A 27,723-nucleotide genomic window follows, 5' to 3' on the forward strand; every position below is an offset into this window, starting at 1 on the left:
CTAACTAGCATTAGTTTTTCTTAGTGTTTTTACAAACAGAAACCATAGATTGGCAATGTTTTGCTATAGCATTAACAGAAAAATTAATCCCCTAAATGCATGGGACAAAACCAAGAGCCTCTTGTGCAGCCACAAACCTCAAATTTGATTGATCAAATGATCACAAGGATGATTCCATGCAATGAGGACATTTTATCATAATCACAAAATTGAAGAAGGTATGCATGTATTGCTTTAAAGAAACAAAATATCACCACTTCCTTTGATTTTGATCAAAGAACATAACAGCACTATTTACACGTCCCTTTGTCTCATTCCCCTTTCATTAGTACAAACTCTTCTAAAATGAAATTCATTCCTCCTTATCAAAATTTCACCTCAGAATATTTGCATGGCATTCTCAAACATTACAATATTGTTTCTTAACCTTACAAGGATAGAGGGCACTAATTTCAAGATGATATCAAATAAATATAATGCTTTCAAATTGCCTCATCATCAAACCGGGTCTAAAGAAGATAAACAAATTAAAGCAAATAAATAAACATCATAAAATCCAAGCTATCCTTCAACATAGCAATGGTGTCACAGTTTCAAACAACCATAAGAAATAAGCCATTAAAATGACCATGAATTCATAAACTTAAACAAGTAAATCATCTAAAAAAACTTACTTTTCAATTCAACTAGTTGAAACCAAGCTTTCAACGTAATCTTTGATAAGAAACCACCTTATGCCATCGTCAAAATTTGTTTTCTCTACTCTATTATCTTTCAAATTATAGACTATTGGTTTCTTGTCTCTATTCCATGTCAATATTAATGTATTATCATTCTCAGATAGACACAATGGGAATAAGATAAATCGAGATCCGTATGGCACCGAATTAGTGAAGACACTAAAATCAATTTGAAGCCTTTGATAACTAATTTTAAAGAGCTGAGTCCAAGACTCTTGAATTCTAAATTCCTTCATCTGCCATATAATAAAATCAGTTCCTTGAAAATCATGAGATAAACAAAGGGAGCCCATCAACTGGGAAAGAGTTGGCTGAATGAGTGGAACTTCATGGAAACCCCGAGGAAGCAACAGCTGATGGTATGTCTCCGTACTCAAATCAAGTGAGATGATCACAAATTGGTCGATAGTAATAAGTTTCCAATCAATTTCATGTTCATATGGAAACTCATTTCGAATGGCCAACCAGTTAAGAGTCCCACTTACATGCACACCTTGATTGATACCCGAAAGTTGATGTTGACAGTCACTATAAGGAGCACTGCAAATAGGAATTATGGGAAAACTTTGAATATTTCTCCAAATATTATCCTCTAAATTGAAAACTCTCACCTCGTTTTTACTTGGATGAAACGCGACAATCTTATAAATGTTTGATGAAATATCGTAACCAAACGCAAACATCCACCTAAGACGACTAAACTTCATACAAGGGAACACTATTTTGTTAGATAATGTAATGGTTGCCGGATTCCATATATAAAGCAAGATATCTTCTTTATTCGGAAAATAACCGATTAAGCATAACAATCCATTGCAGGAACCAATAGGACCGATGAATCCTTTGCCGTCATTCAATTGTAAATTAAGGTTATCAGCGAGGAGGACGGGAATGATATCCGGTACACTACGCAGGGGGAAACATCTGAAGTTGAAACCATTGCTAGGTATGTAGAGTAACAAATATAGTATCAGGTTGATGTTTCTTGAAGATCGCTTAAGGTGATGGTTGACGAATGTGGGATCGTATATGAGGGTGTTCCATGATTTGGAGACACACCTCAGTCGCATCAGAGATTTTACGGGAAGGAATGATAGAACTTCTGCGATAAGTTCATGAGGGAGATATACAGGCAACATGGGTCGATGGAGTAGTAGAATATACTGACTGTGGAAACCCTAACACGCTGGTTTTGAATAAATTCTAACCAAACCTAACGATAAGGATTAAAGCAGAGAAGCTAGGGCTTTTAGGAACAAACTAAAAAAAAATACTGAATCCAAAATATTGTTAATTATAATGTCCAAACATCAAAACTAATTAAATTTAAAATAGGCATAGTTTTAAAACCCGAACCGTTCCGACCGTTTAGACTGTGAACGGGAGAATAGAGCGGTCTGGTAAAATTATCGGACCATTACTACAATTGACTCGATGAAAACCGCTGTAACCCGGTCGATTCAATAGTCAGACCGGTGAACCGGTTAGTTTCTTCATTTGACGGGTTGATTTTTTATGTTTATTTTTAGTTTAATTATAATATTAGTCCTTTATTTTCATTTTTTTAAGTTTTGGCACCTATATTTTAAAATTTAATTTTATTGATATTAATAATTATGTTAATTATTTATAATAATTAAATAATTTTAAAATTATAAAAATAAAATTTTATCAAATTTTAAAAAACAGAACTATAATTTTTCAAAATTATTAGCATCGTAGTTTTACTATAGTTGCACCACGAATCTCTTTGATATTTAATTTAATTATAGAAAAGAAAGTTATATATTCTATAATACAACATTACAATTCTCATTAAACTTTTTTATTATTAACCATATAATATAATAATATAATATATTTAAAATGTTAGAAAATTAATTACACAATTTAATAATATTTTAGACTAACAAAACTTTTGAAAAGTAATCATGTTACAAAAGAAAAATAAAATTATATTTTCACATTATTAAAATTTATGCAATCCAACCGATGATATACTGGTCCGATCATTAATCAAGTGACCCAATAGCTTAACCTGGTCAGTGATCGGTTCGAATTTTAAAACATTGAAAATAGGGGATAGTTTCCCAATGAAATAAAATATAAGGATTAAATTTTTAAAAATATCATAATGGTCTTTAATATTATATAAAACTTTTCTGTTCCTTGGACAGTAAGACCCTGGGCGGTAATGTTGCTGTTAAAGTGGACATATCCAAGGCCTCCTAGACCCTGGGCGGTAATGTTGCTTCCGTCTTGCTTCTGAAGTAGCAAACCTCCTAGACAGTAAGATCCTGGGTGGTAATGTTGCTATTGAAGTGGACATATCCAAGGCCTTCGACACCATTAATTGAAGTTTTCTCCTGACTGTTTTGAAGAGGTATGGTTTCAACTCGACTTTCTGCCATTGGATTTCGACGATCCTAGAGTCGGCTAATATGTGCTTTTAATGGGTCCACCCATGGGTATTTTCCATGCAAGAGAGGTGTCAGGCAAGGGGACTCCCTCTCTCCTCTTCTTTTTTGTCTTGCAGAAGATGTCTTAAGTCTCCATATCAATACTTTGGTTAATTTGGTGTCCTTATTCCCATGAAAGTTAACAGGAGTTTAAGCATGCCAACTCACAGTCATTATGCTGACGACATCCTTATCTTTTGTAAAGGTAAGTCTTCCAATCTTGTTTTCCTCACAAATCTGTTCCATAACTATTCTCTTGCTTCCAGTCAAATCATCAACACCTATAAATCCATGATTTATTGTGGCTCAATGTCGGATCGTAGAGCGAATCACTTCTCGCAACTTATAGGTTTCAGAAGAGGTTCCTTACCTTTTGATTATATGGGGGTTCCCATTTTTAAAGGAAGGGGAAAGCGTGCTCATTTTCAGGCCTTGGCGGATAAAACGATTTCTAAGTTGGCGGCTTGGAAAGGCTCTACGCTTTCCTATGCCGAAAGAGTTACTTTGGTTGGTTCGGTGATTCAGGGCATGATATACCACTTCATCTCTTCTTACTATTGGCCTGTTTCTTTACTTAGGGAGGTTGAGCTTACCTCTAGAAACTTCATTTGGAGTGGTTCTATTCATACTAAGAAGCTTGTAACAGTAGCTTGGAGCAAAGTCTGTCAACACAAACATTATGGTGGCCTTGATTTACGATCTCTCATCGTTCTCAATAATGCTTCTAATTTGTACCTATGATGGGATTTTCTTAATAGTAAGGAGGATTGGGCATGTCTTCTTTGAGCTAGGGTATTAAGAAAGTTTGGTTTTATTCATCATCATATTTTCTCGTCCATCTGGAGCAATTTAAAGCCGGAGCTTTCTTCTTTGATTTCTAACATCTCTTGGGTGCTTGGTAAAGGAGACATGGTTCGGTTTTGGAAGGATGTCTTGTGCGGGATTCCTTTAATTGACATAATTAATTCTCAGCTTCTCATTTCTAATGGTATTGAAGTGGACATTGTTAGAACAAAGTTTGGTTCTACATATTTGAAATATTTTTGATGATAACAAACACATAATGTTAATAAAAACATATATGCTCCCTAATCGTTTATTCATGTTTCAGAAGTTCTGAAGCAGAAAACAAAGCAGAAGGCTGCATTGAGGGAAGCTTATAAGAAGAAGATAGTCTGAACATTAGTCTCTCAATTATCAGATAGCTTCATCGAGAGAGAAGTTTACAAGAATAAGAAGATCTAATCTCTGAAGGAAGTTTATGAGAACACGAAGTTCTGATGACTTTGAAGGAAGTCCACAAGAACAAGAAGTATTTGCCACTTGATCTCCATTCTAAGAAGATCATATTCTGAAAGCCACTACAACAAGCTCTTTAATATCAAAGTAGTAAGGATGTCGATTGCTTAGGTTTTGACTGTGATTTCTCATAGCAGAAGTTCTGATAAAGCTCTGATACAGAAACGCTTCTTGCACCAATATTGGCGTAATGCTCTGATACTCATTTTCGTTACGAAGTATTAAATTCAAGATCTTCTATTCACGGCTGGATCATCAATTCTATGGATATAATCTCTATCTTCGGAAAGGTCTTAATCATATTATTTCAACATTCCAAAAGTGAAAAGTGTCTCTCAAACGGTTCAAAAGCTCCACTATATATTGAAGACACTACTGAAGCTAAAGAAAAGAATTCTCACACACAAACTATAACGAAAAGCTCTCAAATTATTAGTGATTCTTTTATTTTTGTGCATCATTCTTAAACATTGTGTATACATCACAGTTGTGATATAGCTTATTATAAGCATTTTTGCAAACACGTAAGATTAAGTTTTGTTGTTATTGTTCCTTGAGAAACCGGGTTGTGGTTTATCTCAAGAAGACTTTGACGGTTGTCATTGTGAACTTTGTTGTAATCAAGTTTGATTTAGTGGATTAAGTCCTCGTAAGAGAGAGGAAAAATCACCTTGGCGGGTGGACTGGAGTAGTTTGAGTTCAAACGAACCAGGATAACCAAACGTGTCATAAGTTTTTATTTTATCAAAAACCCAATCCAACCCCCCTTATTGTGTTTTTCGAACCTTCAGACATGTTGGCTAGTGATCTTATTAGAATTGGTACTTGAAATATTCCACCTGACTGGTTTATCTTTTTTCCTACTCTTATTCCGGTAATCTTACAATCTTCTCCTAGCATTTTTCCGAACATCATGGTTTGTGGCCTTCTTCCGAGGAGGGAAATTTAACGATGAAAGAGGCTTATAGATTCAAAGCTTCTTCCTTTCTCAAATTGAGCTAGGCTGGAAGAATTTGGAATGTCGAATCATGAATGACAAGATCCCTTCGGATGATGCCTTACAAATCTGTGGTTGTAATATTTGTTCTATGTGTAGTATCTGTAAGGATAGTTATGAAACTTCCTTCCACATTTTCTTTGGTTGTCCTTATGCTGTTAAGGTTTAGAGTTTCTTACGCACTCTTTTGCATTCGCCTCTTCTTAGTTTCTCGAAGGACAACATTTGGGCTTTGTGCCATTACAGCAACTCTCCCCAATATTCACTCATAATTGCGGCTACAATTGTCTGCATTTTTTCCCATATTTGGCATATTTGTAACGATGCTAGGTTCCTCAATAAGCCTCTGCCGGTCCAGCCCAGTTTCTCGAATATTATGGCTCAGGTTCATTTGATTGGAAATCATTCTTCTTTGCATGCTTCTTCCTCCATGGTTGATTTCTGTCTTCTTAAATATTTTCGGATTTCGTTGAACTATCCTCGTGCTCCCAAAACTGTTGAAGTCATTTGGCAGTCCCATATTCTGGATTGGGTGTGTAATTGCGATGGTTCTTTTGATAACAACTCTAGTGGTTGTGGCGGAATTTTCAGAAACTCTCTTGGTAACTTTTTATTAGCTTTCGCCAAGCCTACTTTGGGTCCTAATTCCTTACATGCGAAATTCTTTGCGGTTTTCAGAGCCATTGAGCTAGATAGAGATAGAGCATGGTTAAAGCTTTGGATTGAGAGTGATTCTTCCATTGTGGTCCAAGCTTTTTCAAAGGATACTTTGGTTCCTTGAAAGCTTAGAAATAGGTGATTAAATTGTAGAAATATTATAGAAAACATGTCTTTTGTGATTACTCATATCTTCAGGGAAGGTAATTCTTGTGTCGACTTTTTTGCTTCTCTTGGTCACACAGCTTCCTCTCTCACTCTTTTTTATGTCATCCCTTTAGCTATTAGACGTGATTTTGTAAAAAATAGGTTGGGGATGAGTTTTTTCAAGTGTATTAGCTCTTGAGAGGGTCTTGGCCTAGTCCCACCTCTCCTTTTTGTGTATCTCATTTTCGTTTTTAATATTACAGCTTTATTCAAAAAAATAATGGTCTTTAAACTATACAAAATATTCCACATTAGTTCTTTTCTATTTACTTTGTTAGTCATAGTCAATTAGATAGTATACGTGTCATTTATGTGAAATCTGAAATGATTAGGTGTCATTTTATTTTATTAAGGTGGAAGTCATTGTATATGTCACATAGTAAATAAAATTTAATTAAAATGGGAAATGTTAACTAGTGTTCTGGGACAATCGGTTTAAAAATGTATGTTTTTATTGAAAATAGTTGTATTAAATGCATTGAACATTTAAATAATTGACTTTTTTAAAGAATAAAATATATTATGTTTTTTTGAAAATATTTGTATTCAATATATTGGAAATTGAAATAAATATTTTTTATATTTGGAATCCTTAAAGACGACCTCTTGGACACTCGTTAACATGACCCATGAAAAATAAACATAAACCTAATCTCAAGTTACTGTGAAGAAGATGAAGCCATCAACAATAATTAGAATCATAAAACTTCAATTTTTATCATTTTTTTATTTCCATGTACTTTTCAACTTCTTAGAAAAGAACACCTAACAATTCAGATCTAGAATTTCCAAAAAAAATGAAAAAAATTATTTTAAAAATTATAACTTTGCAATTATATAATTATGGTTTAGGGTTTAGGGTTTATGAACACCAAACAATCCAGATCTACAATTTCCAAAAAAATAGAAATAATTTTTATTTTAAAATTATAATATTGCAATTATATCATTAACGGATTCAAATTTCATCTTTTTTTGGCTTATCACCACCGGTATAGTCCGGTTCGGGGGTTAGTTCTGGCATCAAGTGGCTTATTGTTTAGGTTGATCTTTTGCATCTTATTTTGTAGGTTTCCTTGCATTGATGAAGCACTGGCCACTAAAAGGCAAAAGAAAAGCTTCGAGATGCATTTTTGGAAGGAAACCAAAAGTTGCAGTTTGTGGCTATTTGGTGTGTTCGAAGTGAGAGCGCGCTAAGCGCGCTCTAATGGGGCTAAGTGCGGTCTGCTATTTTTTTCTATAAATATACTTCAGCTGAGATTTAAAAAAAACATTACATTTTAGAGAGAGAGAGAGAGAGAGAGAGAGAGAGAGAGAGAGAGAGAGAGAGAGAGAGAGAGAGAGAGAGAGAGAGAGAGAGAGAGAGAAGCTTAGAAAACAACAGGAGAGGGTGCATCTTGAAGATAATGAGTTGGGTTCGCATCAATCGTTGGGAAATCACAATTGATGCATGTTCATCTTCATTCTTCTATTTGTATCAAGCTACCATGAGTAGCTAAATCCCTTTTTTGTTGGGATTGGATGTAAGTTCACTGTAGAAGTACGTATTTTTATTGGACATGGTGTTGTATACAGTCTAATTATGAATCTATATCGATGTTATCATTGTTTTAATGTTAATCTTATGGGTTTGAATTACTATTGACAAATATCTTTCAAATCTTGACCTAAGATCCCCGTCTTTTAAAGACCAAACTCTAGAGATAGATTTTGGTTTGAGATTCACAGTAGTATTAATTCTTAATGCTTCCTTAATATTTAATGAGTTAAGACATCATTGATTAAACAATAAGGTCAAAACCTCATCAGAAGTTTAGACATAAACTCAGTTCTAAGCGATACGTGATGATATTGATGAATGTTTAGATTGTGTATAAATGATTGGTAAATTACATATTCTATCAGTGGATGAAATTCAATCCTGACAAGCTCTCATCTCTCTGAAACTTTATTTATCATGCATCTGTTTTACCTTTTGTAACTTTCCATAATCAAACATCTTGCAAACTTCATCTTAAAATCATAGTAACTATTGAACGACATTGATATCACACTAGTCCATGTGGTACGATAAAACAAATACTTACACTTTTGATTGCTTCTATTGCAACATCAAAATGGTGTCGTTGTCGGAGATTAGTGTTTAGATATTAAAAGCATCACAATAGTTTCTATCTTTTTAAGCTTTGTACATTTGTCTATATTGTATATATATATATATATACTTATTTTGCATAACGTTCGCTCAAGTGTTGATTGGGAGTAACTTCAGGTGAATGAGCGACTAGCCAAGCAAAAGGAAGCCCAAGAAGGAGCGTTTACTTGAAAAAGGCGTCGAGCTAACAATGTATAATAAGCGCTTGTTGGGAGGCAACCCAAATTTTTAACATTTTTGCATTCATGTAGTATAGGTAGTGTTGGTGAAAGTGGATGAAAAGCATGAAATTTTGACGCATTTCTGAGTTTCAGTGCAGACATGCACTCGCTGAGTGCGGTCTGTGAGTGGTAAGCGCACCCTGAATCTCTGTGCGCGTTATGCTTTTATGCTTTCAATATGAGTTTTTTGGATGAATGCATAATTTAATCAGAATGTTAGCAAGATTGTTGGGTGTGAGTCAAGTCTCTCATATTTTTGTTCTTCATTAATTGATGAAGTTGCGTGCTAGGTGTGATTCATGTTTGAGTCAGTATTGTCTTAGAATGTCTGACATGTGTTTTGTGCTTAGAATTTGTTTCATGCTCATGGTGTTGTTGTATTATAGTGGTAAGCATTACTTTGTTTGTACTTCTGAATTTGAACTATGTATTTGTTTTCGTTTTTCCAAACTTTTTTATTCATGATTTCTTGGAGGTTGCTTTTGTTTCTTTAGGTTTGAGCGACTCTTGTTTGAGGACAAAGTTCTAAGTTGGAAGAGTTTACTTTCAAGCTCTAAATTCAAAATGACTTTCTAGAAGATTTAAACAAAATTTACATGTGAAGATTCATGAACCCTAAAATTGGTTTGTCTTAAATTTCTCACAAGAATCATAACACTATGAGCATAAAAATTTCGTGAACACAAAAATCTTGTACATATCACGCTCGTGAGAGAGATAAAAGAAAAGAATTTGCAGATATAGATAAAAAGATATTTTTGTGAGAAAGGAAGATGATTATGGATTCACAGTGAGAGGTGAACAAGGATTTGCAAAGAAGCAAAGTTGTTATACATCCGTGTCATTTTGTTTTTGTAAAAGTAAAGAATTTAAAAAGCTGAAAAAAGGAATTAAAGGATTTAGTACATATTGTAAACACATACGCATTCGTAGAATTTTGACACCCCTTGTACAAAGCAGCGACAACGAATTGGGAAAAAACCTTAATAGTGTGTTTGCAGGGAGAAACCGATTAAGAATGTTAAACGCTAAAAAATGTTAGTAATAGTTTTCACCATTTAAACCTAAAATCGTTAAAAGAAAGAAGTCAAGAGTATTTTTTTTACTATGGTCAATGATTTATTTAATAATAAAGAAATAAATTAGCATCAAAGACTATAGAACTATTCTTCCTCTTCCTAGGGCTCCCCGTCCTCTTTAGTTTCCTCCTGGTCCCTCACGATTTCTCCATCAATAATATTCTTCAGCGGGTTCATCTTTTCTCGATGAATGCAAATTTTCGGTCAAAGTATCTCAGCTTGATAGTAGGCATTCCATAAGGCATCGAAGACTCTCTTGAAACCTTCGTCAATGACGTCATCATATTCCTTCTTCAGCTCTTTCACTTGCTCCCTATGAGATTCCCTCCCTTTCTCCAAAGCCTCCACGACTGCAGTAATCTAAGAAGACAACTCCTCATTGGCGGACTTTTCCTTCTCTAAGGAACTCTCTTTATCATTCAAATACCTTTGTAGACTAGTCACCTTGACAGCTAAGTCAGACAAAGCGTCATAGGCATCCACTTCTTTTTTTAGACTAGCCAATAGGCTCAATTGGTTGTTTTTCAGGTAGTCGAAGAAGGATAATAGATACAACATACATATTTGGTACAGTAATAGAACTCTAAATCTAATCACGAATGGCAGAGTATTTCTAAGACAAACCATGCAAATCAATAAGCATGAGGAGGGTGCCACATAGTTCACATGACTTCTCTTGTTCAACTGAGGTGCATTTAACAGGAGGTAGGTGCTCGTTGATATCATGGAGTGCGCTATAAACTTGACCAATATATGTTGACATAGATCCCTAAATCTTTTTCGAAGCAATAATATTCAACAATTTGTGACACAGTCCATAAAAACGTTGAATGTCATTTGTGTACAATTGTTTCATCTGCGTCGAAATTGATTCACATGTGATATGGGGACGAAATATCGGGTTGATATCATGATGATGGGTGGACTTGATTACACTGCATAGTAGAGCATCGATTAGTTCCCATTTTGACTTTTCAGTGGCAGCCATTGTATCAGATTTTGTGGTCAGGTGATCCTTGTAGCCTTGACCATGGACTCAAATTCTATATCACCGGCCAAACTATCGTAATTGGATCCAGTCAACTTTTCTATTGAGATTGGAGAGAAGACATAGTTGGTGATTTCTCCGATCCAGATGAGTCACCAGAACCAGCCATGAGTATCCAAGGAAAAAATTGCACGAACAAGTTGAAACAGAGGTTGTTTGAACAGAAATATGCAATTCTGTAGATGGTGATTAAAAACTGAGTGCAGAGCTGAAACTAGGACAGAAAACTGAACACAACGGCGAAACCGACGGTGAGATTGGAGACCAGACGCGTGATTCGGCAGTGCAGTGGTACAGATATACAAATATTAGCAGTTTTAGTGTATTGATATAATTTAGACTAGTTTCAAACTTAAGACAGAATTTCTTAGTTGAAGTTTATAATTCTTCACCTAAGAGAAAATCATTACAAGCTATTAGATGTTTAAAAATAAATTAATGAAAATCAAATGTAAACACTAATCTCAAGTAACACAAGAAACACTATTGTTTAAACAACAAACAGAAGAAGCTCATAACTATTACAATACTCTTTTAATTTTGATTTATTTATAAATACTAGTTGAGAAATCTATTCAAACTGATTCAATGTTTAAGAAAACTTCACTCAAGAAATAAAATTGACAGATCCTTCCTTATCTTGGAGCTTTTTTTCTCCATTCTGTTCTTCCTCGGTTTATTTCAAGTCCGTCGGTAGATAATCTAAGAAGATGAAGAAACTGTTGGTGTTCTTGTTTGTCATCATTTGCTTTGGCAGATCCATTTGTACCTTTGAGTTCCGGAACATCCTCGGTTGTTTCTGCACTTGTTAGTGAATCAACAATGTCGTTTCGTTGGCATTCTCGTCTGTAGTCCAAGGTAATACTCTGTAACTCATGAGTATCGATGATTTCTTGAGGCACACTCTGTCAAAGTAACAAACACACTTCGTTAGTTATAGTCACAAATATCAGATACTCTTTTAAGATATGCGATAACATGCGAAAGTGTTTCAATATATTAAAGAGAGAATCTAACAACCTCAAGCACCCATCCAATATAGGTCACGTTGTTAACGTGCTGATTCATGTCAAGATCGGCTCTTCTAGGCTGCAATATTGAAAAACAATGTGAGTAGGCCAGACTCTAAAATGTGCTGAATAGAAAAAGGAAGAAGATTCTTCGAGCCAATGACCATACCACAAGACCGAGACTGGAACTCTGAGCAGGATCTACCAATTTCGGAATTTTCTTTAAACAATTACTATCCGGTTCAGGAATTGCCAACCTAAAATCTCAGAAAAGAATGAAGAAAAGAGGGACAATAGTTACAATATTTTCTTTGAAGCCTAACTTCCCAACACTACATCCATTCATATAATTCATTGTCAACGAGCAGAAAAATGGTAAAGAAAAGTACACACCTTAGTTCCCGAGGACAAAAAACCAAATACTCGTCTCGAAGTTCGTCAGAAATTTTTTGGAGTCGCCTGGTGTCCTGATTCATCATTAGCCACTTGCTGAAACAATTAAATGTAGATAGTCATCTTCATGAAAGTGTCTAAAAGAAAAGACTGCATCAGAGAGCACAGCATACAACACAACTTACGCATATCAAAATTTAAAAAAGCACCAATTAAAATTATGGGAATTAATTGTTAATGCATCTTGATCTGTTGGAATTTCCGCCTTCATTGCGGTTTGCCACTAATCGCCTAAATTGCGGCATTTGCCTTGCCTTCATTGCAGCCTCCAACATCTGCATGGTGTTGGGCTCGAAGGGGTGAATTTAGTCTCACATTTCTTAGCGATATGACATGTTAGGCTTCCCGCATTGTCCACGCTTGGGCCTCATTGAGGCCTGAGCGTGAGGACATCCTCCAACACCTTCATTGTGTCGGGTTTGAAGTGGTGGGTTTGAATGGCATTCTCACCTTACAAGTCAGTTTTGTAGGGATGGGTTAGACCCAACCCACACACTCTAAGAATATGTATTTCCATCATTGAACCCAAAGGTGCCATACAAGAAAAATGCCATACAAGAAAAACTAAATACCCTTTAGTACAATTCTTCGGTCTCATATTTGTGTCGCATTTTAGATTACTGATGAAGGATTAACTACTTTTTTCCCACTAATTTAGTAATATACCCTTATTTATGTATCACAATTCACCTGACAGCTCCACCAATTACTATCATTTAGGATACTTTAGTATATGACCCAGAAGAAATACTAATATTGATCATCTGATTATTACAACGACAACAAACATGTACCATGACCATCCTAATTTAAAAGCTATATGTATACCTTGTTGCTCTTCCAATGACTTGATTGGTTGTGTAGTCTTTAATAATAAAATCACGCCTTGTTCCAGCCCGCCCTTCCGCTTGACACCATGTCTCTATCTCAACAACATCACTCCTGTACGAATCATGCACGTTAGATTTTTTTAAACAGAGTCTATAAATCGAGTATTGTAAAGAACAAAACTTACCAAGCAGGGTATTTGTAGACTTCAATATGCATGCGGGCAGTGACCCATATAAGATGCAATTTTCTCATGGTAGGGGTTGTTGCAAAACCATCGGTTGAAAATCCAACACTCTGAGCATGATTACATCCAACCTCCTGCAACAAAAAAGTTACAATACATCTCAAAATTGAAATTTTGTAGAATACGATAGCACATAAATAGAATTTGGCCCAGCCTGTTCCATTTGAATTTCTCTGGTTTCGCCTTTTAAACCAAAATGTACCGCCTTTTTTTTTTCCTATAATATGCACCAAAAATAAAATAAAACTTCTTTGTTCTGTTTTGTCGGGTGTTCAACATGTTTTTGTCAAGTTCTACCCCGTGTCTATCAAGACTACCATACTCAGTCCAGAAAGGAATAGATAGGTCTGCAATATATAGCTCGATACAGAACAGACATTATTCGATAATTGACATTACATATATATTTATATTTATCTAATGATGACTTGATTAATACTCCTACGTACAAGGAAATAAAAACTTCATAAAAACAATAAAATTAACTCTATTTCTTTGTATATGGTCGGTTGGCTTAAATGAATTGAAGAAATAGTTGTGAAACTTCCAAGAAATCGGGAAAGAAGAAAGATAAAAGCACAATTTTCCAATATTTCATCCTGCAAGCATGAAGATCAGTGCCAAGAAAATCTGCACAAAAACAATTGGCAGGAAATAGCATAGAAAATCACAACTACATAAAACAAGATTAATCTCTATGCAGCAAAAAATTATTTACACGTGTATTCAATCAAATCATAGCATATCATGATGCCGCATTGTTCCTAAACTATCTCCACTGCATGGTGAGATGGAATTGGGCTATGTTTGAATAGAATACCATAATATAATCGGAGCAGAATGGAAATGAGCTGAGCAGAGTGCAATGTAGCAGAATGGATCATAGCGGAATGAAGATTCCATTTCATCGTTTGAAAATTTTATGACAGAACAAATTCAACCAAAATTAGAGGGAAAGAAATATAGCGGTAAGTGATGGAATTGAATGGAATCCATACCACTCAAATCCATCAGACTTTAAATGATCCAAACAATGGAACACCACTCGATTCCATCTCATACCGTTCCGTTCCGCTCCATCCAATTTCATCGATCCAGACAATGTTCAATTTTTGCACTTTGATGAAAAAAATTTAAAAAAAAAAAAAAAAATCCAATCTGTAATCAAACAATGCCACAAATTGAACATGGATCAGAATTCAGAAAATCCAGAAGCCTAAAACCCCACCCCAATCAAAATCAATCAAAAAAGTCTCAAACATTCACCTACCACTCACTATTAATCAGATCAAAATTCAGATCAAGAAACAAAATTAACTAATTCAGAATAAAAATTCATAAAAAAATATAAAAAAAAAACCTGCAAGAGATTAGCAATGGTTTCAACAGTAGCGGTCTTATTGATTCCAACTTCATAGCTCCTAACAATAAACTTCTCTTTATACGAGAACCCATCCTCAGTCAAGCTCCCAAGCCTCAACCTATCCTCCAAACTCCCATTTTCCGGTTCAACCCGGTTCACCACCGCACCATCCTTAGCCGTCGCCACCGCATAAACCGGACACGCCTTCGTTGACCGGAACCCCGCAACTGAAACCCGGCCGGAAAAAAACGAAGTGGGCCGACCCATGAACCCGCATTGAGCCGTGAGCTGAACCCGGTCCACCCCATTACACGAAAGCTTCAACATTTTTTATCAATTAAAAAAATGAAGAAAAAATTGAAATCTGGGTCGGCGTTAACTAGTTAATGGGAATGAAGAAGAAGCTGAAATTTGAATAGAAGCAAAGTCCAACGAGTGGGTTCGAATTTAACGAGGATGTTGTGTTGTGTTGTGTGTGTTTGGTTGAATTGAAATAGATAGGGATGGGAAAGGAACAGTGAAAGAAGGATGGTGGCACGTGTTCAACACTCTGGGTTGTTTTTTAATTACGATTTTGCCCTTTTCGTTTCAACGTTTGCATACATGTTTTCTGAATTTTTAGTTCTTTTCGTTATGCTCGAGGAAGATTTATTATTTGTAGTACATTTTTAATGCACCTACCGCTCTTATAATCAAATCAACTCAACCAAGTGTTGTTGTCAATGTTGACAATTTTAATTTTTAATATATTAAATATAGAAATTTAAAGTAATATTTTAGAGTTTTCTTTAGTACGCCAGAGAAAATATTAAAGTAAGAAGAAATTCTAATAAGTTTAAGCAATGAAATCCTAGAGATATTATCGGTTAATAAAAGTTTAAATCCTTTAGTAGTTTTGAAAGAATGAAAAATTCATAAATTGGTTACTCAATTTACACGTTGATCGATTTTCTTCACATCAAGAATGTAAGTATCATCACAATTGAGCTTACTTCAATTGATACTTGGGCGATATTATAGGTATTAGATGCAATCTAAGAGGTGGTGAATTAGGTTGTTAGATTTTTTTGAGTTTATGCGCTAATTTCTAAAATTATAATTTTGTCGGAACCGAGTTTATGATTGTTGAACTTGTTCATAAATTATACTAAGTTACGTGCGGAAAAATAAAGTGTTAAATGTAAAACGACACAGATATTTAACCTGGTTCTCCTTGTCAACTTAAGGGTACATCTAGCTTCTCTATCTCCTTAGAGGATTTTTCACAATGATCAAATGCTATTTACAAGTCTTACATCAAGCACTCTAAAGAATACATATCTCCAACCAAGAAAGCACACAACTTCCTTGTTTACACAACAAACACCAAACAATATGGTAGACTTTGAATCATCACAACTCAAATAACTTTTTTCACAACCACCAAACACTAAGATGATCTTCACCACACATTATGGTGAAACAAGTAACACTCAATTTGTAGAGAAATGAAGAACTTATGTAGGTTGTACAATAATCATATTCATACTATGATCGTTGATTCTTATCAATCTCCATTTTTAATTGTATATCACTTAAATGCTCAAAAAGTGTTAATGTTTATAAACTTATTTTAGTTTTTGAAAGTTCATAAAATTTCAAACACTTTGAAGTATGAGGATCACATGAAAGTAATAATTGACTTTTTAAAGTTATTCACATGTTAATTCATTTTTCTGTAGTAAAACAACATTTATACACACATAAAAACCTTCATGAAACAAGGCAACACTTTAGAAAGGAACCATCAATCATTTTTTTATACAAAGGAGGACCTAAGCCCACCAAAGGAACCATCAATCATTACAAACCTTTCCTGATGCACTGATACGTGAAAATAAATGCATATGTTCAAGTGGTAATCAATTACTTGATTCCTCTGTGTTAAAAAATTGAAAATCTACAATTGATGATTGATTATAGCTTTATGGTAATTAATTAGAGCTCTGCTTTTTTTAAAAATCATAAAAGGCCTTGCTTCAATGGTTTCGATGTTTTTACTTTAAAAATATGTTGGCTTATATTTGAGTGATATTTTTAAAGTTTTAAAGTGATATAAGAGATGAATCATGATATTTTAAAGATTACGACATTTAACCAAAATTATTTGCCATTTTCTTAATGATTGATCAAAATCTTCATCTTTTTCTTTCTTTATTAGCACTTATTATCTTTTTCTTCTTTGAGGATGTATTTGTCTTCATAAAAATCCTATTCAAGGTCAATAAGAGGTTTTTTTTCACTGATACCAACGAATGTATTTGATCTCTGAAATTATGGATCTAACAAAAAAACTCAAAAAAATTGCAAACATATATTGCAAACTCAATATGATTATTCTGGCCTATAAAGCGTATTGAAGCAAGATGTCCAACGTGTATGGACGTCTTTAAAGTTTTCTTATGAGATTAGTGTGATGTCGTTAAACATCTACATAAAAAATTGAAGGAAATTGAAGATCACGTTGTTGTGAATCTTGTTGTGAATTATGACAAAATTCAATATCAATTTGTGAGGAAAATAATAGTAGCAACCAAAATAAATGGTCCACAACAATAATAATTCGTACACAAATAATATAACAAAATAAGGCGAGAAAAAGATAAAAGCTTGTTTACCCGGTTCGATCAAATAACCTACTTTGGAGGAGAGAATAGCTCTCCAATTCACTATACTCAAAAAATTGTTACAAGATATTACAAATGAGTTACAAGAAAATACTCTTCAAAATTCCCAAAGAACAAATCATATTTTCTACTCAAGTGTTTCCCAACATCTCCAACTCTCAATATAAGAATCACTCAAACCCAAGATGTTTAGAAGTATTTCTCAATCCCTTTAGATAACTCTAAAGATTTCCCAAAAACCCTTGCCTTTCTAAGTTTTCTCTTGGAATTCCCTAAGCCCTTATTCTCCCTTGTTCCTCTAAGCTCTAAGATTGTCACATTATAATAACATAAGAGATGCATATTTATAATAGACAAAATCCAACAAATCCCAAAAAATATCTCCTTAATTATTAGAATAAAATATATTATTATAATCTTATAATATCTCTCAAATAATATAAGTATTTTATAATATCTCTTAGACTGTTATAAATATATATCTTATAATATCTTGTAGAATGTTATAAATATATCTTATAATATCTTTTAGAATATTATAAATATATTTTTATATTAATTTATATGATATCTAAATTAATATAAAATATTCTAACATTAATGAATGGATCAATGAACCGAACCGACCGAGTTCAATATTCGTGAACCGCTCGGACCAGACTACTTTTCAGCTTTTTGATTTTTGGCAATCTCAAAACATGTTTTCTTTTTCTTCATCGACAAAGGTTTTAAGGCATATTCCAACAATCTCCACCTTGACTTTAAACCGTGTTGATACCAATTTAATCATCAACAACATTGTTGCTCTTTATCAACTTGAAACTCTAATCAATAAATTTGATCACATTCAAACAACCCTTGAATCTTGATCTTGCCACTTGCATCCACTTGTTTCCAATTACCCTTTTCTTTCTAAGTAATTTAACAAGCCTACAAGTATAATTTTTCAACCACCATTGACTCCACTTGTTTTCAAATACTTCCATGAAGGTTTTTCTTCTTTTATTTTGCAGTCCTTCAGCCACATTAAAACCATAATATCTAAGGTTAGCATAACCGTCCCTTTGAGATACTACAATAATCCTCCTTACCTTATCACGAGTCAAATGATAATCAGAGATCTCTGTAACCGTTCCCTCACTACTAGTATCTATAGTAGGAAACTCCATCTCAAACTAAGTTTTCTCCTTTGGTTTTCACTATTCTCCCTCTGAAGAAATTCTCTACCAACCAAGTAAGTTGTTTTAACCCCAACTTTTATCCAAAAACTCAATAACAACTCAGCGGTAACATGTATTTTTCCCCTTGATTCCTGCAAAATTCATTATACTCCTCTGAAACTTCCTCATGGCATCCATAATGCCTTAAACTCAAACCACACAGTTCTTCCTTGTCATGAAAGCCTCCACTAGTTAACGATGAATGAATAACAACAATTGAACCTTCTAAAATATATAGACCACATATTTTAGACTCTTTAGTAATAATCAATTAATCACGCAAAATCTTTAACACTTTATGTTCAACTCTAGTACAATAGCCTAGATCATCAAACATACTTATAGATAAAAAAATCGCTTGAGTTTTAGAACATACCTCACATTGTGAATAAGAAGTTCACGATCATTAAATATTTTAAATTTGACCGTACCAATACCATGAACCTTGCATGTTTTATTATCACCAAGGTAAACTACTCCACCTTGCACCATCTTCAAAGTTTCAAAGTATTCTATTCTTAGACACATGTGATAAGAGCAACCTGAGTCAATGTTGTAACATCCCAATTTGATTATTTATTTATTTAATTAATTATTTTATTTGTTGTTTTATTAACTATTTATTTTATTATTTGGTAGTATAATAATTATTTAATTATTTAATTATGTGTGGTTGTCCTAATTTGGCTATTTGAGTTATTAGGATTATTAGTAGAATAATAATATAATAGCTTTTGGGCCTAATTAGTGAGAATAGAAATAACATGAGTGAGTGTGACTAAACCCATTAACTTAAGAGAAAGATAGTAAGGAAAATAGGATTTTAGAGACATAACCTTCATTTGGTAAAAGAAGAGAAAAGAGAGAGCTCCAGAGAAGAGAAGAAAAAGAGGAGAAAAGAGGAAGTTTGGAACTAGAAGAAGAAGGAGATTCTTCAAGAGGTAAGGGTTTTACTTCCCATTATTATGATTCTATGTGATTTTATGCAATGGGTAGGATGTATGTTTAGGATTGGGTTTCAATTTGTGGGATTTTGGGTAGTTGGGGTTTTGACATAAACACTTGGATTTGATGATGAAATGGGAGAAATTAATGTGTTAGATTTGTACTCATAAAGAGTAATACATTAGGTTGATATTGTATAAGGAAATCTGGTGTTAATTTGGGGTTTTTGAATCTATACCATGTGAAAAATCGGATTTGGGTTGAGTTGGGAGAGTGCTGAAATGCACAGTATTTTTTTGTTTCTGATGTGAGTCGTTGGGCGAGTGTTTTGCTTCGTCGGACGAATGGTTGTTTGCAAACCTTCGTCGGGCGAGAGGACCAAAATTGTGACCAAGTTTGTGTAATGGATCGTCGGGCCCCGGGAAGCTTCCACCGGGCGAATGTGCCCTGTTTTGTGAAAATTCTAAAAGTCATAACTTTTGATTTGTAACTCCATTTTATGTTTCGTTTGAAGCATTAGGAAGCTAATGGAATTATCTTTATGATAGAAGTAGAATGGTTAGCACTTGATGAATAAATTATGATGTTGTTGTGTGATTAACATGTTAATTATTTATAAGTGCGTTATGAATTGATGAATTGTGGATAACATTGTGATGGTATGTAATGTGGTATAATATTATTGATGTTTGTGAATGAGTAAATGCTATTTGAATGCTATTTGATTGGAATGAGTACTTGATGCATGGTGTGCAACGTTTGGTGGATGATTCATGTGAGATGGATTATTGTGGTATCGTATATTATTAAGATTGAGAGATGGTCTTAATTTGCATATGTTGTTGTTGAGTTGCACATGCATCATTTTTTGTCAAGAGGCAGTGGATGCTAGTTCTCACAGAGACTAATGACTTATCCCAAGCTCAGAGAGGGGGCTTTAAAGCTTAGAGAACGAGCTTTTGAAGGTTATCTGTCTGGAAGATGGACCTGGTATGTCCGGAAAGGATAACAGAGTTGGTACCACATGCATGAGTTGCATTTGTTGTCGTCGAGTCACATACATTATGATTGTGGATGCTATGTGATGATGTGATTGGTGATTGTTGTGTAAGATGCTATTTTGAGCTTGTTGCATATTTGACTATGTGAAATAGATTTGTGAAATGCTATTTACATGATTATGCAAGGTGTGATGAATTCTTATATATATATATGTGTGTGTGTGTGTGTGTGTGTGTGTGTGTGTGTGCGCGTGTGTGTGTTTGTGTGTGTGCTATGTATTGCTTATTTTTACATATTTCTTTGATGATGTGAATTCTCACCCTTATATTGAAATGATGTTCTATGCGACATCGCTCAGGTACCGAAGATAGTGGTGCTTTGCACGAGGATAACAGAGAAGCGTAGTTGATCTTCTTTTCCATTTGATTAGGTAGTGAGTCGATGCTTTGGTCGGGTAACACTTGGGGGGGTTTTAGTGTCGAACTCATGTTTTGTTATTGAGATGTATTGTGATATTTGCTTATGGATTATGTATTTTTGAGACAATGTTTGTTGTTGAGCAGCCTTAGTGCCTAATATTCTGGATTTGGTATTTGGTGATGATCCTGATGAATATTTGAGACATGATCATAGTATGGGATATGATTATTGTTAATACACGAGTAATTTTATTTTCGATGTTGTATGCATTGAGAAACATAATGTTTATTATGTGTTATGTGTGTATGACCAGGTGTGGTATTTGAGATTTGTATTGCTGGTTCTCGAGAGCTTTTAGTTTTTGGAACATCGATGTGACACTCTTTCTATGTATGCATACTAATTTACTTTGATTATATATTATATTTTGGGGTTATAGAAAGGTGTATGACCAGGTGTTATATGTTATATTATGTGTGTATGACCAGGTGTATCTGTTATTTGAGATTTGTATTGCTGGTTCTCGAGAGCTTTTAGTTATATGAATGTCGATGTGACACCTTTTTTATGTATGCATGCTAACTTACTTTGATTATATGTTATATTCTGGGGTTATAGAAAGGGGTGTCACAAACTATCTTCAGTTTCCAAACTCACCCAAGGCAACTGCAGCTTGAACAAAATCTTCATTGACCTTCTCTCAGGACAATCCATTTTAAAGTGACTGATTTTCTAACAATTAAAACATTTTACCTTGGACTTGTCAAACCTCTTTGATTTGGACATCCATTTACACTCACCTCCTCCTCTTGACACATTTAAGCCTTCACCACTATGTTCAATCTTCAAGTCTTTCGACTTTAAAAATTCTTTGGATTTCACTGTCGTCTAGATTTCATACAAAGTAATAGTACCTTCCTTACCATAAAGAAGGGCGTCATTAAAGTGCTCAAAGGATCTGGGTAATGAACTCAACAAGAGAAAAGCCTTGTCCTCATCATCAATCTTCACTTCAATATTCTCAAGATCATCGATAATCTTGTGAAACTATGTAAGCTACTCAACTATGGATTTGTTCTCCACCATTCGGAATGAATAAAGTTGTTGTTTCAAATACAACCTGTGAGCCAAAGACTTTTTCATATACAATGATTCAAGTTTTGCTCATATAGCAACCGTAGTTTTCTCCCTGGCAACTTCTCTTAGAACTTTATCCCCGAGGCACAAGATAATGGCACTCATGGCCTTATCCATCATCTCGGTCCTCTGTACCTGTGTAAGCCCTGCAGGTATCAATGATTCACTCTTCAAAACACCAATACACTTCTCTTAAATTAAAATTGCTTGCATCTTAATTTTCCACAACCTAAAGTCGTTGTTTTCGGAAAAATTTCTCGATCTCCAATCTAACCATGGTGCTCACTTGTAAACAATACCTCTTTGCTTCACGCTCACCGCACCACTTGTTGTGAATCTTGTTATGAATTACGACAAAATTCACTATCAATTTGTGAGGCAAAAAATAGTAGCAACCAAAATAAATGGTCTACAATAATAATAATTTGTACACAGATAATATAACAAAATAAGGCGAGAAAAAGACGAAGGTTTGTTTACCCATTTCGATCAAACGATCTACTCTAAGGGAGGGAGCAGCTCTCCAATTAACTATACTCGTAAATTTGTTACAAGATATTACATATGAGCAAGAAAATAGCCTTCAAAATTCCCAAAGAACAAACCTTATTTCTTACCCAAGTGTTTCCCAACCTCTCTAACTCTCAATATTAGAAGTATTTCTTAATCCCCTTAGATAACTCCAAAAGTTTCCCAAAAATATTTGTCTTTCTAAGTTTTCCCTTGGAATTCTCTAAAACCCTTATTCTCCCTTGTTGCTATAAGCTCTAAGATTGTCACACTATAATAATAGAAGATATACATATTTATAATAGCCAAAATCCAACAAATCCATAACAAATCCAAAAAAATATCAACTTAATTATTAGAATAAAATATATTATTATAAAATTATAATATCTCTCAAATATTATAAATATCTTATAATATCTTTTAGACTATTATAAATATATATCTTATAATATCTTTTAGAATATTATAAATATATCTTATAATATATTTTAGAATATTATAAATATCTTATAATATATTTTTATATTAATTTATATGATATCCAAATTAATATAAATATTCTAACATTAATGAATTGATCAATGAACCGGACCAACCGAGTTCGATATCCATGAATCGCTCAGACCTGACTACTTTTCGGATTTCTGATTTTTGGCAATCTTGAAACATGTTTTCTTTCTCTTCATCAACAAAGATTTTAAGGCATATTTCAACACACGTGATTTAAAATAATAGAAGACTTAAACATTAATATGTTATTGTAAATAAATACCTGATTCAAAGAATCAACAATGTCGACAGAGACAATGTTTAACATGTGTTTCATGACGAAAAAACACATTTGTATTCTCCTTGTTGTTTCCTCATCTATAAATTTAAACATTACATGAATATATATAACCACAAATTTAACTATAGATAAATGAATGTCACAAGTAATCCACTTACCGAAGGCGTACAAAATGCGGACCTTTTATTTCTAACTTCGTATAACATATGGTGTCGCTCCTCAACTCTATTATTGTAAAGGATTTAAACATATTACACGTTAAGTGTAACGCCTCAATTTTTATTTAAATTTTTTTATCGTAATTGATTGTGTGATCGATGTTGTGCATTTATATGCGTTAATGGGTGTTTGATGTATTGTGATGCCCTTGGTGTGGGGTAGTTGCCTTAGAAATATAGAAATTAAGGTGTGTGAATAATTGTGTAGAACTTGGGAATAGTGGGAGTAATTAGTTATTAACACTATTTAATTAAAATTAGAGGGATTAACTAATATTAGTAATAGCTAAATAATTATTGGGTTATTTTAATTATTTAGTGGTTTTATTTTATTATTAGGGAATAATAATAATAATAATAATAGCCTTCAAAATAATAATAATAATAATAATAATAATAATAATAATAATAATAATAATAATAATAATAATAAATGATTAGAGGTTAGAATGTATCATTCTATTTGGATCGTGAAAAGAGAAAGAATGAGAGAAGACAAAAGCTAGAGCTTTGTGAAGATTGTCGTTGTAGAGGGGAAAAAAACTCAAGCTAGAAATTCTAAAGTAAGGGTGGAGTTCCAATTTTCTAAAGGTTTGTATAATGTTAGGTATATGGGATTGATTGTCATTGTTGTATAATTTTATTCTTGAATTTGCTTTGTGAATGTGAGACCCTAAATATTGAGTTGTTGACAAAATTGTATTTGAATTCTTAATTAGATTACATGAGTATGATGAATGTGTTATTATATTTTAAATCCATGTGATTATGTGCATATTGATGAATTTATGTGTATTATAACGTTGCTAAATGATGTACGTAACTGAGGATTAATACTCCTAATATGTGATTGTGTGTTATGTGCGAATTGAGACTTTTGGATTGCAGGAAAATTGCTTTTCGAGCAAGAAAAATAGTAGAAAAGTGACCAGCATTCTAGGACTAAGGCAACCAGTTACCTTGTGATGCAACTGGTTATATCACCGTGTTAGATTTTTCTAAATTTAAAAAATTCATAACTTTCAAATTGTAACTTTGTTTAAGTCCCTGTTCGAAGTGTTAGAAAGCTAACGCGATATTATTTTCAATAAAAATAGTTTCAAGTTCAGAAAATAAATTTAATTGGTGTGTAATGGGTTGTTGTGGAATCGGTGTATGACGTCGGTGTATGTAATTTGGTTAAAACTTTGAAATTTCATAACTTGTTACTCGGGTGTCCGTTTGACGCGCTGTTTGAACCTACGGGAAGCTAAAATAATTTCTAGCCAATAAAAAATTTAAATGTAGTGGGTGATTAGTTATTAGTGTTCGGCGCTTTTCCGTGCGAGATTTTGCTGGTATGCTATTATGTGTGATGATGTTGTATTGCTCTAATAATGTTATGTGATGTTATTATTATGAAATATACTTGATGAAGTGATAATGTGCTCAGTGGATGATGATACCATGAAATTATGTTGTTGTAACGTTGTTGTTGTTATTGAATATAACATGATGAATTAATAACATACGTAGTGAATTATGATGCTATGATCAGTAATAGTCCGCTATCGAAGTAGCTTGGAAGATGTTGCTCTTCCTTTTTGCGTATGTCGAGTTAGTGTCATGCTCTGATACGTAACACTTGGAGGGTGAACGCTTAGTTTATTTTGATGTTGTCTTGAATGATTCGCTTGGAGTCTTATGAACTCCCTATCAATTGAATAAATGTTATTTGTTTGTTGGATGCTAATGGTTTTAATATGAATTATGATTTTTCCGCTGCGTAATAAAATTAATATTGAGGAATTATAAAGTTTGTTTTGAATCATCCGAAACTGTGTTAAGTATCTATAAATAATTGAGCAGGTTTAATATGTTTAAAAGTATGACATCCTAATGGTATGTTTATTATTTTGAAAATTTTACTCTGATTTTATATTAATAAACATCGGGGAAATTAGGGTGTCATATTAAGCTAATTACATAGTCAAAGAAAATATTACTAAAAGTCTCATAATTATAAACTTATTTAGCAAGAAGACGTTTCATCTTTGGTTCAAGTGGTTTGCCTAATGAACACAACATAATTACAATATCCGTCGGAAGAGATGTGATAATCAATTGCCAATGACCAATGAATGAACACGAGCATAATTAGTATTTGGTAAAACATTGAAACAAACTATAATAGAAGAACCATAATTTTAAAATTAATCACAAATTGATAAATGGTGCTAAGTAACCGTCTTTATTCCCCTCTCTTAACCCTGATAATATGAATGATTCAATAACTTTTAAAGAATTATCTATAAATCAAATATTAAATAAATTCAATAATCCATAAAGATTTGATTTATTTAGTTATATATAAACATGATGAATGTACCTAAATGGTTAAAAAAAATTCTAAAAATAAGTGAGTCTTAACATTAAAATTAATGATGATGCACAAATTTAAAATTGACATTTATTAGAATAGAAATTGTACTTACATGCATCATAATTGTAGTATCCCTACGTTCAGACACTCATGTCCGAACATAAAATCCCTTATATATCTAGGATCGATAAAGAAAATCTTTAGCTCTTGATCATGCTCTAATTTAAGAGGAATTAGTTCTTTAACATCCATAATGTGACATACCAATTTTCTAATTGAATCTTCAAAAGGAACCAATATCTCATTATGGGTATCGATCAGTATAGGCAGTTGAACAACTTTCTTTTATGCTCACACCACCCAGAACAACTCTTTCATGTAATTCATCATCTTCATTTATACACTGTTGGACGGTACCATCCGATTTTTGCATCATAGAAACAACTGCAACACAAAACAAATTCAATAGTATGCATCAAACAACAATACGAAACAAAAACAACACTATATATCATACATATCCTACATTTTAGATAAAAACAATAAAATCATATTTATACAGATAAAACACTATTTTCACATACCATAAAGAGTTTGTCCATCTCTTTCCTGTGAATTTGCCGCTCCTGTGCAAATTCATCTTTCAACTTCTGATTGCAGATCTTCACTAAATCTTCAAACTCATTCTTTTGCGGCTTGTGTTCACTTGCTAAATTCTTATCTACAATCTCGTCCATCTCTTTATTTTGAAATTATTTACTCTTTCTCGGTGTACCAAAGAATAATCTCAGGTCGATGCCTTCACCAACACCATATAGACGTCCAGCACGCTCCTTTGTTCTGATTGCTTCTACTAATATACCATGTCGTGGTTATGGAACAAAGGAACCTTGATTGGCCATATCAATCAACGAATCCTACACAACATGAATAAGATATTGTTACCAAAGCTATTTAAATTACACATAACAAATCATAGGCATAACAAATCCTACATTTAATATTCCAATTGAAAAAAATGAACTTACAATTTTCTCAGCAATTGCTCGTGAGACATTTGAAGTGAACTCTCTAGTTGTTCTTTGTCAATCCCTTTTCCACTTCTCATGTCATGATGGTGGAGATGGAGTGCAATCATAACTCATGGAGTCCTCATCCCCTATTTATTGTTTTTTTCATTAATCAATATTTCCTCAAGTTTCTTGTAACCCCCACGAGACAATTTATAGGGGTATTTGTTTCTTGTCTTATTTAGCTTTCATGATTCACTTTTAACCCATTATAAACAGTGAAAATATTAATTTACATGGTAGTATGTATAAAGCATAAGCACAAAATTATTAGAAAATAAGATTACTACGAGACTTGACAAACTTTTCACAAACCTTCTTGTCAATAAAATTATATTTTACAGTTGGATGCTAAATATCAGACTTAGGTTTCATAATGTAGTCACGCGTGAGATGTGACTTAAAGCCCCTCCAACGCTCACCAGCATAAGTGATCCACTTTTTCTTCAATTTATTATTATTAGTAAACTCAAAAGTCAACTACAATTACATCAATAAGTATGTATTAATAAATAAATAAATACTATTGAATCATGTAAATTAAAATTAATACCTTAACGTATGTCCATATGCTTTCTTTTACATTTGTTGGTACTTAAGTCCAATCATCTATCAAA

The 27,723-nt window shown here is 33.4% G+C and overlaps 2 protein-coding genes across 2 annotated transcripts; both read right to left on the reverse strand.

Moving 5' to 3' along the window:
- Positions 1–682: 682 nt before the first annotated feature.
- Positions 683–10,577, reverse strand: LOC131640563 (F-box/kelch-repeat protein At3g23880-like). The gene is made up of 3 exons (XM_058910957.1): positions 10,439–10,577; positions 10,078–10,164; positions 683–1,839 (listed from the first exon to the last, which is right to left on the reverse strand). The coding sequence occupies exons 1-3, from the start codon at positions 10,575–10,577 to the stop codon at positions 683–685; spliced, it is 1,383 nt and encodes a 460-aa protein (XP_058766940.1).
- Positions 10,578–11,312: 735 nt separating this feature from the next.
- LOC131640558 (oleoyl-acyl carrier protein thioesterase 1, chloroplastic-like) lies at positions 11,313–15,386 on the reverse strand. Its single transcript, XM_058910953.1, has 7 exons — positions 14,761–15,386; positions 13,341–13,474; positions 13,154–13,267; positions 12,266–12,361; positions 12,042–12,129; positions 11,883–11,951; positions 11,313–11,767 (listed from the first exon to the last, which is right to left on the reverse strand). The coding sequence occupies exons 1-7, from the start codon at positions 15,088–15,090 to the stop codon at positions 11,498–11,500; spliced, it is 1,101 nt and encodes a 366-aa protein (XP_058766936.1). The 5' UTR covers positions 15,091–15,386; the 3' UTR covers positions 11,313–11,497.
- Between the last annotated feature and the right edge of the window lie 12,337 nt (positions 15,387–27,723).

The sequence above is a fragment of the Vicia villosa genome, unplaced genomic scaffold (assembly GCF_029867415.1).
Source record: "Vicia villosa cultivar HV-30 ecotype Madison, WI unplaced genomic scaffold, Vvil1.0 ctg.003195F_1_1, whole genome shotgun sequence".
NCBI lineage: Eukaryota > Viridiplantae > Streptophyta > Magnoliopsida > Fabales > Fabaceae > Vicia > Vicia villosa.

Excerpts from the sequence above, each read along its gene's own strand:
- LOC131640558 (XM_058910953.1), bottom strand. The coding sequence starts at position 15,090 with ATGTTGAAGCTTTCGTGTAATGGGGTGGACCGGGTTCAGCTCACGGCT. Across the intron at positions 13,268-13,340 it reads GTCTACAAATACCCTGCTTG|GAGTGATGTTGTTGAGATAG; the intron begins GTAAGTTTTGTT and ends TGATTCGTACAG. Across the intron at positions 11,768-11,882 it reads ATATTGGATGGGTGCTTGAG|AGTGTGCCTCAAGAAATCAT; the intron begins GTTGTTAGATTC and ends TTACTTTGACAG.
- LOC131640563 (XM_058910957.1), bottom strand. The coding sequence starts at position 10,577 with ATGTCAACATATATTGGTCAAGTTTATAGCGCACTCCATGATATCAAC. Across the intron at positions 10,165-10,438 it reads CATGCTTATTGATTTGCATG|TCGTGGAGGCTTTGGAGAAA; the intron begins GTTTGTCTTAGA and ends AGATTACTGCAG. Across the intron at positions 1,840-10,077 it reads TGATGACGTCATTGACGAAG|TTCTATCATTCCTTCCCGTA; the intron begins GTTTCAAGAGAG and ends TTATCGCAGAAG.